At 35.8% G+C, this 13682-nt stretch overlaps 1 protein-coding gene across 2 annotated transcripts; it reads right to left on the bottom strand.

Annotated features, from left to right (window-relative positions):
* Window positions 1-515: 515 nt before the first annotated feature.
* Window positions 516-10966, bottom strand: LOC111513550 (acidic mammalian chitinase). 2 transcript variants are annotated; one of them, XM_023169771.2, is made up of 7 exons: window positions 10808-10966; window positions 9464-9652; window positions 9144-9382; window positions 8435-8562; window positions 4444-4573; window positions 1881-2066; window positions 516-807 (listed from the first exon to the last, which is right to left on the bottom strand). In XM_023169771.2, exons 1-7 carry the CDS (start codon window positions 10866-10868, stop codon window positions 568-570), a joined length of 1173 nt encoding a protein of 390 aa, XP_023025539.2. In that variant the 5' UTR covers window positions 10869-10966; the 3' UTR covers window positions 516-567. The 2 variants fall into 2 exon arrangements, with proteins under 2 accessions (XP_023025539.2, XP_023025540.2); XM_023169772.2 differs by having other exon boundaries at window positions 9464-9646; window positions 10808-10949.
* Window positions 10967-13682: the final 2716 nt, after the last annotated feature.

Below are 13682 nucleotides of genomic sequence, written 5' to 3'. Positions count from 1 at the left end.
AAACAGGTTTTCGGAAGTATAGAGGTGAAAAATATTTCAGTTAATTGGTTCAAAGAGATCTTCATTGCCTATTTTGTCTTTTCTAGAGCTGATTGAGATCAGAAAAACCACAAGCAAAGTCAAAAAGCTGAAATAATATAAATCAATATCGAAACTTCTAATTTAGTGTCATCGAAGTGTAATTTCATTCTTACAATCATTTCATGTACTTTTAGAATTTTATCAAAAGGTTATTCCAAAATTATCAAAGTTTAATCATCATTAAATCTTATAAAAAAGAGTTTTGTCTGCGGTAAAACTGAAGAAGAAAAAAAAAATTAAGGCGATGCAGATTGAAAGTTTTGATACCAATTCAATTGGAGGGTTATTTTCAGTTTTTCAGTCCGTCGAGCAGGAATGATTTTGAAAGAGATCATTATTCTCGCAAATTAAGTTTACAGTAATACATTTTTGCTGTATTGTCGACACTATCAGAACATGAAGACAGGAGAAAGGATTGGGAATGAAAATTGAAGTAGAAAATTCACTACTTATATTTTAAAAGATAGTATCGATTGTATTTCCATATTATCTAACATTCTGCACAGCTTTCAATAGAGGATATTTGTCTCCACACAATCCTAGAAAATCATCAGTATCGAAAGACCAAACCATCATTCCTCCTAATTTTTTGGATATTGCATAATCTACTTTGTGTTTCAAGGATGTAACATCTTCGTAACCTACCCATTGGTTTCCACCAATTTTGTGTGGGACTTTCTGTTCGTCATCCCAAACGTATGTCCAGTCTGAGTGAAATTCACAAATCTGAAAGTTATCACAATTATTATCAGTTAATTGGTTAGCGAAAGTATATACACTTTCAAAGTCATACAATTAGATTTACTGTGAGTTAGTTTCTGGTAACTCAGCACAGTTGGAAAAATGTTAAGATTTGACTGATTATTTATTTGAGATGGAAAATATAAACTTTGGTTGATAAGAGTGCCACTGAAATAAAAAAAGGAGTGGATGGCTGATGGAATTATAATAATTTACATAATTGAGGGCAACATAAAACAAATATCTATAACAAATTGAATAAGAAAAAGTGATTTTCATATACTTCAATGTCCATTTTCGAAATTTGTTGTTTTGTATGAATTTTCCTTACAATCTGTAGGTATCTGAATAAAAGTTTGTTCATGATACACATAACTGATTCATTCTATTTTTCTTCCTCACTTTTAAATGTTGAAGAACTGGAAAACCAGAAAAGTTTTCCACCAATAACTTATGTATTCTGAAATTTTTTTCCGGAATGCTAAAAACTATATTTCAATAATATTATAAGACTTCAATGAACAATTCTTAATTAGAAAAAAAATACGATCTTGAATATGGTAGTATGTTGAGAAAAAATATCCCAATTCAGAAATGAAAACAGTTCAATAACGAATATGGAATGGCTACTTTTATTACATAATATGGAATTGAAAAAAAAAACAGTTAACTCGTTAGCTCGAGAGAAGAGTATTAGCAATGAAAATAATAATAGAAATATTCTAAATATTTCTGGGAAATTGCAACCTTATTGACTTCCCAGTTAACAGTATTAATTTGAACAGCACGTCCTCTGATTCCAAAAAAACCTAAGAATTGATATTTCAAACAAAACCAATTGTATTCATCAAAAACATTTGAGTTATTGGTTGTTGGTATTATTTTATTTGACAATGGACACGTGTCAGATAACTAATTGAAAAGTTGACAATTAGTCTTAGTGTTTATCAGGTTGCTATTGTGCCATATTAACAATTTAAATGGATTTGAACATGCTGAGTCCTACTTCGAACGAGCAAACTAGGGTACCAATAGAAAAATAGTAAATGCTTCTTTACCTCATTATATCCTAGGAGACCTTCCTGTTGAGTGTAGGGTCCTGCAATGCCTGCTCCTCGAGCAGGATCGTAAGGGTTAGTCTTGGTTTCATCTGCTAATGTATAACTCTGCCCATAAGTGAGTACTCCTAAGTTGAGTTTTGATGGATCAGCTCCATTGTCCAACCAGTATTCGATTCCAGCGGACTGAACAGTTATTATTGTAATATTTAGTAGATATTTTGATATAATATGGTGGCGTGATTGATTTTGATACAGCTCAAAATGAAGAAAGTTCATGGACGAAGCATTCAAAAAATTGCAAACCGCAGACACGTGTTCTTGGCTCAATGACTTCATCAGTACGATATAATTAAGTGCAAGGATGGGCAGATAAGTACTATTCTGATTATTACCATATTGATTTCAATTTGAGAGCCACCGGTTGATAGCTATTTCAGCTTGTTGGGCGTCGTCAGTACCGGGCAGGCTATCCTCGATTGAAGACAAAATGTGAATCACCAAGAAAAGTACTTGTTGACAATAACTGCGTAAACGCAAGCGAAACAAAAGTGGAACCATCTATAAGTGTAACACTCAAGTCAACTTGCCAAATTTTTATGGTTATGGATTGGCCAATCAACCGACACCTGCGGAAGCAGAAATTTGGGAAGTTATCCTGGAAAGCCATCGGAAAAGGAATCTACATGTTACTAAAAATGATATGAAATCAAGAGAGGGTAATGCAGTCAAGCTACTGGAAAATAATTCCATGAAAATAAGAAGGTAAATAAATAAGTACTATTCTGATCATTCCCATATTGATTCCAATTCAGGAGCCACCGATAGACAGCTGTTTCAGCCTGTTGGGGATTGTCAGTACCAGACAGGCGGTCCTCGATATGGGTTATTTTTCCGGGTTTCATTCCGTGTTCTGTATTTTTGACCCTCACAAGGATCATTTTCACGACGTTTCGCTATCTATTGAGGCGCTAGCCAAAGTTAACTTTGTGGAATGTGGAATCACCCTGAATAGAATAGACAAGACGACAAGGATACGCCAAAGTCTATTGGACAGGACATCGCACATATACTTAAAAATATACAACCACCGACCAGAATAATACCGCACAATGAATAACAAGCACTGAAAACTCGACGAGATAATGGGAAGATCTTCATTCTATCAGCGAATAAAGGCAATGCAACAGTAGTGTTAGCACCAAAGATTACGAAACCAAATTGATGAAACTACTAGAGAACCTAGCCTTCAAGGAAATAGCTGGATATCCAACTACTTATCTAAATTAACGAGGAAATTAATTCCTAAAGAGAAATTATCGAAGTGCCCTAAACTTCATATTCTTCCCATAGTCCATAGAGAAGGAGCACCACTTAGACCAATCGTGAGATCTATAGGTTCACTAGTAGGTACATCAATTAGTGAAACACGTTGTTCACCCATTCCAACCAGATTCAGAAAAGGTCGATTGGTACGTACGCAATGCCGATCATTTAATAGATATAGTGCAAATACAAACGGTTAGCGCAGACGATATCCTTGTAAGCTTTAATGTGACTTCTTAATTCAACCATGTACCCACCGTAGAGGCACTAGAAATAATCTGAAAGAAATGTAAACCAGAAGATCATATCATCACCTTGGCTGAACATTGCTGAACACGTATTTCATCTATAAAGAGCAAAGATATAGACACATTGAGATACTACTGGAGTATCAAGGAGTGTACGAAGTACCGTGCCAAGACTGTGACAACACTTACATCGGCCAGACTAACAGGTGAATCAACGTCAGCAAGGATGAACATAAACATAGTAGTGTAAGGAAAAGTCGCCACATTTCCCCTCTTCTAACACGTATTGACGACAGGACACAATATCAATGTTGAGAACACAACAACATTAGCAAGCAATGAAAACTTCTACTCTCGAACAGAGAGGATATGCTATCGAAATTGAAAAATGACCCAGTGGTATGATGCGCAAAGGTTGCCAGCAACAGGAGATCCATCTTATCCCTCTACAAAAATAAAACAGATCGCACAACCCCAAGAGCAAAATTCAGCACGTGATAGTTCAGGCAAAATGACAAATGAAGGTAGGCCAGCCCAGGTAATCAGACCAACGCAGGGGAAACAACTCAGATGAAAGGTACCTGCCACACCTATCAGTCTAAGTCCAAACTTCAGAGATCACCAGAAGTTGGCAAATGAGACTTGGCCGAAACATCGTGAAAATGATCCTTGAGAGAATCAAAAACACAGACCACGGAATGAAATCCGGAAAAACAACATACTCTGTGAGAATCTTTGATTTAAACGTCGAAGTCACCAACAGGAGCCTTCCGCGCATTTGTGGTTCCAGTAAGGAGACCTAGAATTTCTAGGATACACTTGATATTACCACACCTGCGTGATTTCCGAGTCCAGGATATGAATTTGGATTCGTTCGCACGTAAACAAGGTTGATTGTATATAGGTTGTTAGGATATCTTGTAACCTTGATGAGGTCAGATGTCGATATATTCATGATATTTTGTTACGTGTAATTAAAGTATACGTACCACAGTTGAAGTACTATTCGCACCATTCTGATTATCTAAGGTTGATGGGTATAGGGGTGCGGGGTGTCCTAAGTATGGATCATAACTTCCGTGGAAATCATAAGCCATAACGTTGATATGATCCAAGATTCTGGAAAAAAAATGTTTTCTGTTCATTTCAATTTAAATGTCATATGTTTCTGAACATGAATATTTTTTGACTTAACTGAACGCACCGAAGCATAGAAGGACTTGAATAATTAAGAAAAAGTCGGAATATCGATTTTGGTTTTGATTACAAAATTTTTACTCAGAACCCCTTGTTTAAAAAGTGACGAATGGAAGGAGCATTGTGTAAAGACTTTTCTTTTGTCTAGTTCTAGTAAGTCACTGATCCTGTAGTTGATTCCCTCATGTAAGAGTTGTAAATAATTTTCACCGGTCGAATAACCGTCGATAAAAAAATCTAACTATGATATATTTGAAGATCATATTTCATTTGAATGCAACCTCTGCTTTTTAGATGCTAGACTCAACTATAACTCTTCTTTCAACTCGCAGGTCAGAGAACGGAAGTCTAGTACTTTTACCCTATTTTTGAATCACTAAATTTTAAAAATTGATGATTATTTCGACAAGGGAATGTGTCATCGTTTTGAAATATGTCAATAGTACTTGAAATAGTTCCGTAATTATTTTCTTTGCCACATGCACTGATTGTGAGTCAGAGAAAAGCTTTCAACAAGTATCTGAATTATAATCACAAGCACATCCATATCACTGGACCTAATGACCACTTTCTGGATGCCCAGCATGACTATGCCTGTGAGGTGTAAACTGAGGTGCTCATCTGCCTCCTCCAATCCCTCCAGATCAGCATTTCAGAGAAGATAAAAGATACCCAAGGCTAAAATCGCACTATGTCGAAGCATTCCTCTGCAACTGACCGCCATACTCATTGTTACCAGTAACTCAATCTGGATTCAGGAAAGGATACAGCTGCACAACTGCTCTTCTATATGTCGTAGATGATGTATTTAGGGCTAAAGATCGAGGTTCATGTACGGCACTGGTATTGCTCGATTTTAGTAGGGCTTTTGATACCATAAACCACGACTTATTACTAGTTATTCTCCATCACTTAGGGCTTTCAGATGGAGCGATATCACTATTGCGTGAATATCTCTGTGAAAGACAACAGAAAGTAAACATCAATAGCAACTGCTCTCAATACCTCACTATGAAATCTGGAGTTTCCCAGGGATCCACATTGGGCCCTTTACTATTTACAATGTACACCGCGAGCATTCTGAAATGTCTTGAATTCTGTTCTGCACATTTGTATGCGGACGATACTCAGCTTTATTATGATTTTCCATCGTCTGATGTAATTGATGTTTGTATGAAAATAAATACTGATCTGAAACCATTCGTAAAAGCCGCGGCTGACCATTGTTTATTCATAAATCTGAGTAAATCAAGTATCATTGTTTTTACACCAAAAAATGATCGAAGTATTGTACACGATATGAACATCATGATTAATGGTGAAAAACTCGAACTAGTGAATGAAGGAAAAAGCCTTGGTGTATTGATAGATTCAAATTTAAGATTTGAAAAACACATAAACAAACTGATCCAACGAGTATATTCTTCTATAAAAATGATATATGGAAACAGATATTTTCTTCCCACCTCAATGAAAATTACTTTATGTGAAACCTTGGTTCTTTCTTTATTCAATTATGCAGATATTTTATATCACCCGAATCTAACCACAAACTATAAATACAAAATCCAGAAAGTACAGAACTCGTGGCTTCGGCTAATACATGGGATAATGAGGCACCAAAGGATTTCATATAAATTGAAAGAAACAAGATGGTTGAGTATGGAAAACAGGAGATATCTCCATAGTGCATAAAATTATTACTGATAAAGCACCTCCATATCTTTATCATAAAATAAAATACCGCACGGATATCCACAACTTGAACATTAGGTTCAAGGGAACATTAACTCCCCCTTTATTCAAAACCCAAATGTTTATGCGCTCATACAGCTACCAGATTGCAAAAGTGTATAATAACATCTCTTCTGAATTGAAAAAATTGGGCCAAAGTTGCTTTAAAGTAGCATTTAAGATACTACTGTTAGAATCAGCACAATGACAGGTAAAATGTGAATTATACTATTTACTACCAATGTATATGTGCATACATCCATAATTGAATTTAAATAAAATTAGGTACGGACTACAAATTCTGATAGTGAAGACAGTTTGAGGTTAAGTGGTAGAAAAAGTCATCAGTGATATTCTCGCTGAATGAATTGAACTTCGCCTTTTATTTCCAAAATTTTATTTATAGGTAAAAATTATGAGAAATATGTTTTTTTTGAAATAATAAAGACCATTATTATTATTATTATATGGAGACTTGTTTACCTTTGATATTCCAAGATTGAGTTCTCTGTTGATCCCATACGAGTCTTCGTAAGGGAATATTTCATCGCCTTACTCATCGATAGTTATATTTTCGAAATTATTTACTAATTGATAAATATCATTTATACTCAACCGCGCCTTGAACTTGGTAGAGGTTTGAATTGATTTTATGCGCTCTAAATAAATTGATGGATGTAGCATGTTATGTAGCAATGTAGCATGTTACTACGTGGTAGGAAATCATAATGAAGAAAAGAGAATTGAAACTTTCTATGTTTTTTACCATTTTTATTTGTAACTAGCGTTACTGCAGTTTCATCCTATAAGAATATTTTCAAACTTAATGTATGAGTGGTAAGAAACATAGAAAGTTTCAATCCTCTTTGTTTCTTTATGAGCTCTCTTTAGACTCATTCTAATGGAGCCGTGACAAACGACAGCACAAAACTGATTGGAAATTTGTATTTATGTAATTTGATTAAAAAATGTGTTTTGCGTGGTTGTGGATCCATGATAACTGCTCTACGTTTATTATTTTCATTCATTACCAGCTCTATTGATTTCAAGGTTTCCTTTACTTTTCTCTGGTGAAAGTATTGAATCATTACCCCAACTATCGTTAGAAAATGAACATCGAGGCTTTGTGAACTGACAAGTAAAAATGGTTTAGTAAAGTGTTATCAACCTAAAAAATGATTATCCATGCCAAGAGGATGTATCTCTCTGAGTCCATTCAATTTCGCTAGCGGAACTTTCAAAATACCAGACGCACGTTGTAAAAAAATCTCATCACTGTAATGACGCTATGAGGTGATAGACCTCTGATCCCTAGCTAGTCGTGGGACCCTTTATAGGCCATGAAATGATCTGACATTGAGTCTACAAGATATTGAAAATCACGTACGTGATTTTCAATATCACGCACATGTTTACATTCACTCTATCTGGGATTAGAATTTGCTTTAGATGGTGTAGCTGACTAACAAAGACCAGTCAACTGATCGACCAGTCAACTGATTATCTTCACTATGCCATTATGGCTATTGTAGACGTTGATCCAGAAGGTGGTTCACAGGCATGATTCTGAAGCTATACATTTCGGTCTGGATAGTCACAGGTTACCTGAGAAGATTAAAAGAGCTCCTGTCTAGCTGATGGGTGTAGTTATAACACACATCCATGGTATGGTATCTTCCTGAAATATGTTACAAGGAATCTTCTTCCTAAGCGATACATTTGTGTAGCATATCTACCGGACGAAGGTAATCACAGACTGATCGCCAAACAGGTCCTCACTAGATTGAAGAAAATGTACAGTTGTCTGCCAATCAATGAAATTCAGACTCCGGAAGCCGCACCGTGGTCCGGATAAGAATTCATTCGATTGAGTTCCGATAGGTGTGAACCATAATAAGTCCTTACGGGTTGTAGTAGAAGGTCAGATAGACCCCTTCACTTTGGACCGACCTAGCTACCTACCAATCTACTAGTATTTTTAGAATAAAAAAAATCATGAACCCTCGATCTATATTGGGTGCAATCCATGAGAAATATCATCAGACTCACTTGGAGAGCGCTGGAATGTCGTATGCAATTTTGATTGTATTAATTTGGCCTGTAACTGCAGCAGACAAGCTGTAACCCTGAGGAGCCAGGGCATCTCTCAGATCGGACATTAATGCTACGAAGTTTTCCTGCAACAAATATATAAACAAATGTGAGTGTAATATATATAATAAGGGACGTTATTGTGGCCAAGGTTCTGAAGAAAATAATTCTGTGAAAATGAAAAGATCAACAGATGAGTACTATTCCATTCACAATTTGATTTCAATTTAAGAACCACCAAAGCTGTTTCAGCCTATTGATCATCATTAGTATCGGGCCGGCGGTCGAGTTGCTTACTCGATTTGTATCAAGCACCTCTTTGGAAGAAACGCTGAAACATTGAATCAATTATCAAGAGTGTTGTAGGTCGAGAGTTTTTGACGAAATATTCTACATGGGGAAGGGATTCAAGTGATCACACCAATGATATTCTGTGAATCTTGGGTGGCTCTTGAATTGAAATCGAATTTTCCGGTCTACTCCTCAGACAGTGCTTCAAGTGTTTTGTAACTTAACGTACAATCTACCTACTCAGGTCTTGCCACTGGCTCCGCGTTTTCATGAGATATCGAGAAGAGTATTTCAGTTCTGGTGATTGGGGAAAGTACAAGTACTTTGTGAAAGTTTTAGAGTTTACATTATCCGAGATAAATATAGTTTCACTCACCTTATCGATAGCTGGATTTGACCCATCTCTGAACCCAGGATAAGCCCAGTCCAATTCAAAACCATCGAATTTCCACGTTTTGAGGAACTGAAGTACATTTGACGCAAAGCTTTTTCTCAGAGTTGGGTTTTTTGCCAGTTGTGAATATTTTCCAGATCCTTCATTCCAACCTCCCATACTGACTAAAACCTTCAAATCGGGATTTTGTTGCTTTAGACCTATTAAGTGTTCGAAGCCCTCTGTAATAATGTTATTCACCTTAAATCTTCCATGACTGGTAAACGAAAACATATTACTATATAATCATATGACAGACTTACTGGGACCATATTCTTGGTTCGATTCCCAAGGATCCAAAATTTTAACTGTTCCATCATCTCCAAGTCCAACAAACGTGAAACTGATATGAGTACATAAAGAAGGATCTATGTTATTCACATCGAACTTTCCTTTTCCCGTTCTATAGAAGGTCCAGCTTGCGAAATAACAAAATACATTTCCCCCTGAAACTTCATTTGATACAATCACTTTTTTGTGTCAGATAGAATTTATTGTCGTTCAGTTTGTTGTCAAAAGATGAAACAATCGCTGTTGATGAACTAGTCTAATTGCGAAGCCATACCAACAGAAGCATTGAAGACATTTTTATTCAATCTACCTCCTTCACTTCTTGTAATAGTGGGGAAAGTATAAGTGAGGCAATTCAGACTGCAGAATGCACCAATCTACACGAAATCTGTCATTCTTGGAAATACATCGACGCACTTATACCAAACACCGTCCGTCTGGGAGAACTGAAGAACAGTTTCAAGAAAACAGGTTTCGACTTAAAATGATTATGGAGTTAGTTTCTGGGTATGAAAAGGACAATTGAAACACGTTTCAAAGACGTCAGCTGCAGGCAAAGCAAAAATGGGACTCAGTCAGCTCTTGTCTCTTCTGCGAATGTGAGGCACTGGATTACAAGTAGTGAATAATTTACGGACTATCCAAATCGTCAGCATATATATGATAATCAAAATAATTCGTTGTTTTGCAATGACACTGCTTGTGTATAGTGCCCAGAACAGTGTGTTGTGGCACTCTAAAGTTTATCCAGCTTCAACTAGAGTTGTCAAGTTGGACCTTTGCAATCATTTTCCAGATAAGATAAAATCACCGTTCTAGCTGAACTACTGAAACTAAAATACTTGAAAATAGCTAACAACATTTTATGGTTAATATGTTGTTGAACGCTTGTGAATAGTCTAAGAGAAGAGTGTCGATTCATTTGAATCTAAAGCTTTACAGAGATCTGAAACCTGATTGACAGAAGGTTGACATGACGCTTAACATGATTCCAACTTGACTATTCATGATCCTTTCTATAAGTTCATGATCCTTTCTATAAGTTCGCTTTTTGACTTCAAATCATTGTAATTTTGGGGATGACTTTTGAAAGCGGTATGACTAGCCTAGCCTAGAACTAATTACCTGATTGTTAGCAGCCCTACTTATGGAAACTATTGTGTAGCGAAAATTACAATAGACTATATTAGTGAGTTTTGATATGGATTTTCAGTATCGGTCAGTTCCATTCAATGAGTATAAATTTGTTACAGATTGAGAATTCACAGACAGTGGAAAGAGAAATCTCAGTAAAACCAAATGGTTAGAGACCTTACCTGAGGAAATCGAACAAAAGATGAGTAACAATACACTTGAAATCAATAAGAACTGCTGCATTTTGGTGGCGGATCTTATACCCTTGTTTTGATCTCACAGTTATATATACAGGTTATAATCTTATCAATATTTTACTTAGCGTAATCCATATTTCAAAATTCTCTTAAAAATCATTAGACACGAGTACTTAGTGCAGTTTTTGATAAGAAAATTCTCACTATCACCGATTTGTAGAATTTTCTTTATTTTGATATGTTGTGAACAAAATATGATACTGAGTACTGATAATGAACCATATTCATGTCATCATAATTACAAATGGCGAAGAAAAAATGTCCATCATATAATAATAATCATCCCTTGAAAAAGCCATACCAAGTAGGATACTACGTTATCAGCGGAATAATTGCTCATCATTTTTTATTCTTTTCCTTGACTCAAATCTTACATTCGAAGTCACATATGTGACTTCTATCAGAAAATAGACCTTCAAAGAAAAAGCAAGTAAGTTACAAAAAAAATTCGAATACTTTCCATAATAATATTCAATATTCATTCAAAATGTTGGTTTGCTCTTGATGTCTCGAGTCATATCCCTTTTCTATTGATAGAAAACAGTATTTTTTGCATAATTCAATGTCCATTTACGAATAATTTTAAGAGGGCATTTCTTCTAGTTTGTGTCTGAAATTTACTTCCTTGTACGATCTACACATCTTTGTAAAGAGCTTATTTTGGAATGAATTGCCTTCTCTCTTTCTTCGGAATATTTCCACATAGTCCAGTCATCTTAGTAAGTTCGCCTCGGAATTCGTGATACCTAGTTATAAAGTTGTATCTTGATTTCCGAAAGGTTGTCTCACACTATACAATATAATTCAACATTTGTCCCTACTGGCTATAAATAGAATAGAAGTGTTCGTACTATATAATAGGGGTCCTAATTTCCAGGTAAAAAAGGTGTACTCAATTATGTAGGTAATTAAAGTTTGACCTCACCAAATTTTGGCTAATATTGCTGGTGTAACATTTTTTGTATAAAAATGGAGAAGTAGAAAATTAAAACTTTCCTGTCTGAAAAATTAATCTCCCCAGAAAATATATCCCTTTCAATTAAAATGAGATTCCTATGGCTGGGATCGAATCAAATAAGCGAATTAATGTCTATACGTACTGTCATCGATGACATGAGTAGATTTAACTCATTCGTGATGTAAAGTCGTAATTTTATGAATGAGTGTTTCATCATGTAACGTTATGAATGAGTGTTTCATCTTGTAACGTTATTCAGATTGGTGCTGAGGAGGCAATAAGATAAGTGTCCTATTCCGACATTGGATGTCCGCCATTGAAGGTGACAGTGTTCCATTTAAGTAAATAGTGAAATTTATATACGACATTGTGTAGCAATCCTGTGAATGAAATCTGATTCAAGTCCATAACAAATGTTTGGAGTACAAACTGGATAGGAAAAAGTGCACTGACACCTGTCGGATATAATTCAACGCCCTTCGTGGTATTAGCCAGGGAAGTAGTTGTTTTCTGATAGATGTCAGTCTATTAACCTACAGTGTAGGGAGTTGAGACTGGACTGAACGAATTGTTCTTTTAGATGATTTGTTTTTGATTAATTCATTGTTCATATAAAAGTAGTTGTTTCGAAAGTATTTTTCCTTTCGTGTCATTCAATGTTTATATGAAAGTAGTTGTTTCAAGGGGACTTTTTCTTCCAGTTTGTTTGAAATCTGTTTTTCCGTTAAACAGCTGTCGCACCCCTACGAACGACAACCCTTAAAAGTCGAAACTTGTGCGAGCTACGGATTAACGAGGTCTCACCTTTTAACGTGTGATTCCCAACACGGGTTGGACGAAAGTAAGTGAAAATCGATCGATCAGACTAGGGCTTGAACTACCGACCAACACGGCAGTCAATTCGAGTGAGTGAACAAAGCACCCACGTCGAACCGCTTGGCTACCGACCGACCGCATGATGTACACAGTCGTAGAGAGACGCCATAATATTGTTTTGGACTTTTCTTGACTTATTTTTGAGTTGTTGACTTTTTGAGATCTTGACTTCAGAGCGACTATTCGATTTTTTAGGTAAAAAATACACGCACTTTTGAAAACAGTCGTGATCTCCAGGCAAAGTCCAACTCAGTTGGGCACTCCTACGGTTTCTTAAGAATTCATATGTTGCTACAGTTCCACATTTCATCTACGTGCATAATAACGTTTGTTTGGGATTTGCCTAATCCGGTGATAGTGAAAAATATATTTCTTTATCTTTGATTAGCAAGAATACTTTTGAATCAAATAGATAGAGATGAAAACGAATTCTAGGAAAGATAATATTCATAGGTTTATGGTGAACTATAACGTCGTACTTCACATTTTTTCGAAATGTATTGTGGAAACGACAATATTTAATAAAAATAAGAGCCTACAGAAGAGAGGATAGAAAAATGTATTGCCTGAATGGAACGTTGCAAACGCAGGCCTGACTAACTCCAGAATTTGGTCATCTAAAGGAACAATTCGTTCAGGCCAGTTTCAACCCCCTACACTGTAGGGACTTAATGGACAATACATTTTTTCGAAATGTATTGTGGAAACGACAATATTTAATAAAAATAAGAGCCTACAGAAGAGAGGATAGAAAAATGTATTGCCTGAATGGAACGTTGCAAACGCAGGCCTGACTAACTCCAGAATTTGGTCATCTAAAGGAACAATTCGTTCAGGCCAGTTTCAACCCCCTACACTGTAGGGACTTAATGGACAATACATTTTTTCGAAATGTATTGTGGAAACGACAATATTTAATAAAAATAAGAGCCTACAGAAGAGAGGATAGAAAAATGTATTGCCTGA

Source organism: Leptinotarsa decemlineata, unplaced genomic scaffold (genome assembly GCF_025532065.1).
Source record: "Leptinotarsa decemlineata unplaced genomic scaffold, Ldec_3_MD MMD2_tig00000576_RagTag_RagTag, whole genome shotgun sequence".
Taxonomy (NCBI): Eukaryota; Metazoa; Arthropoda; class Insecta; order Coleoptera; family Chrysomelidae; genus Leptinotarsa; species Leptinotarsa decemlineata.
The sequence above is the reverse complement of the archived record's forward strand: the minus strand, read 5'-3'. Positions and strand labels throughout refer to the sequence as shown.

Coding starts and splice junctions, on each gene's coding strand:
- LOC111513550 (XM_023169771.2), bottom strand. CDS start 10,868: ATGCAGCAGTTCTTATTGATTTCAAGTGTATTGTTACTCATCTTTTGT. Junction 8,563..9,143: donor CAAATCCAGCTATCGATAAG/GTGAGTGAAACT, acceptor TATTTGTTGCAG/GAAAACTTCGTAGCATTAAT. Junction 4,574..8,434: donor GACATTCCAGCGCTCTCCAA/GTGAGTCTGATG, acceptor TTTTTTTTCCAG/AATCTTGGATCATATCAACG.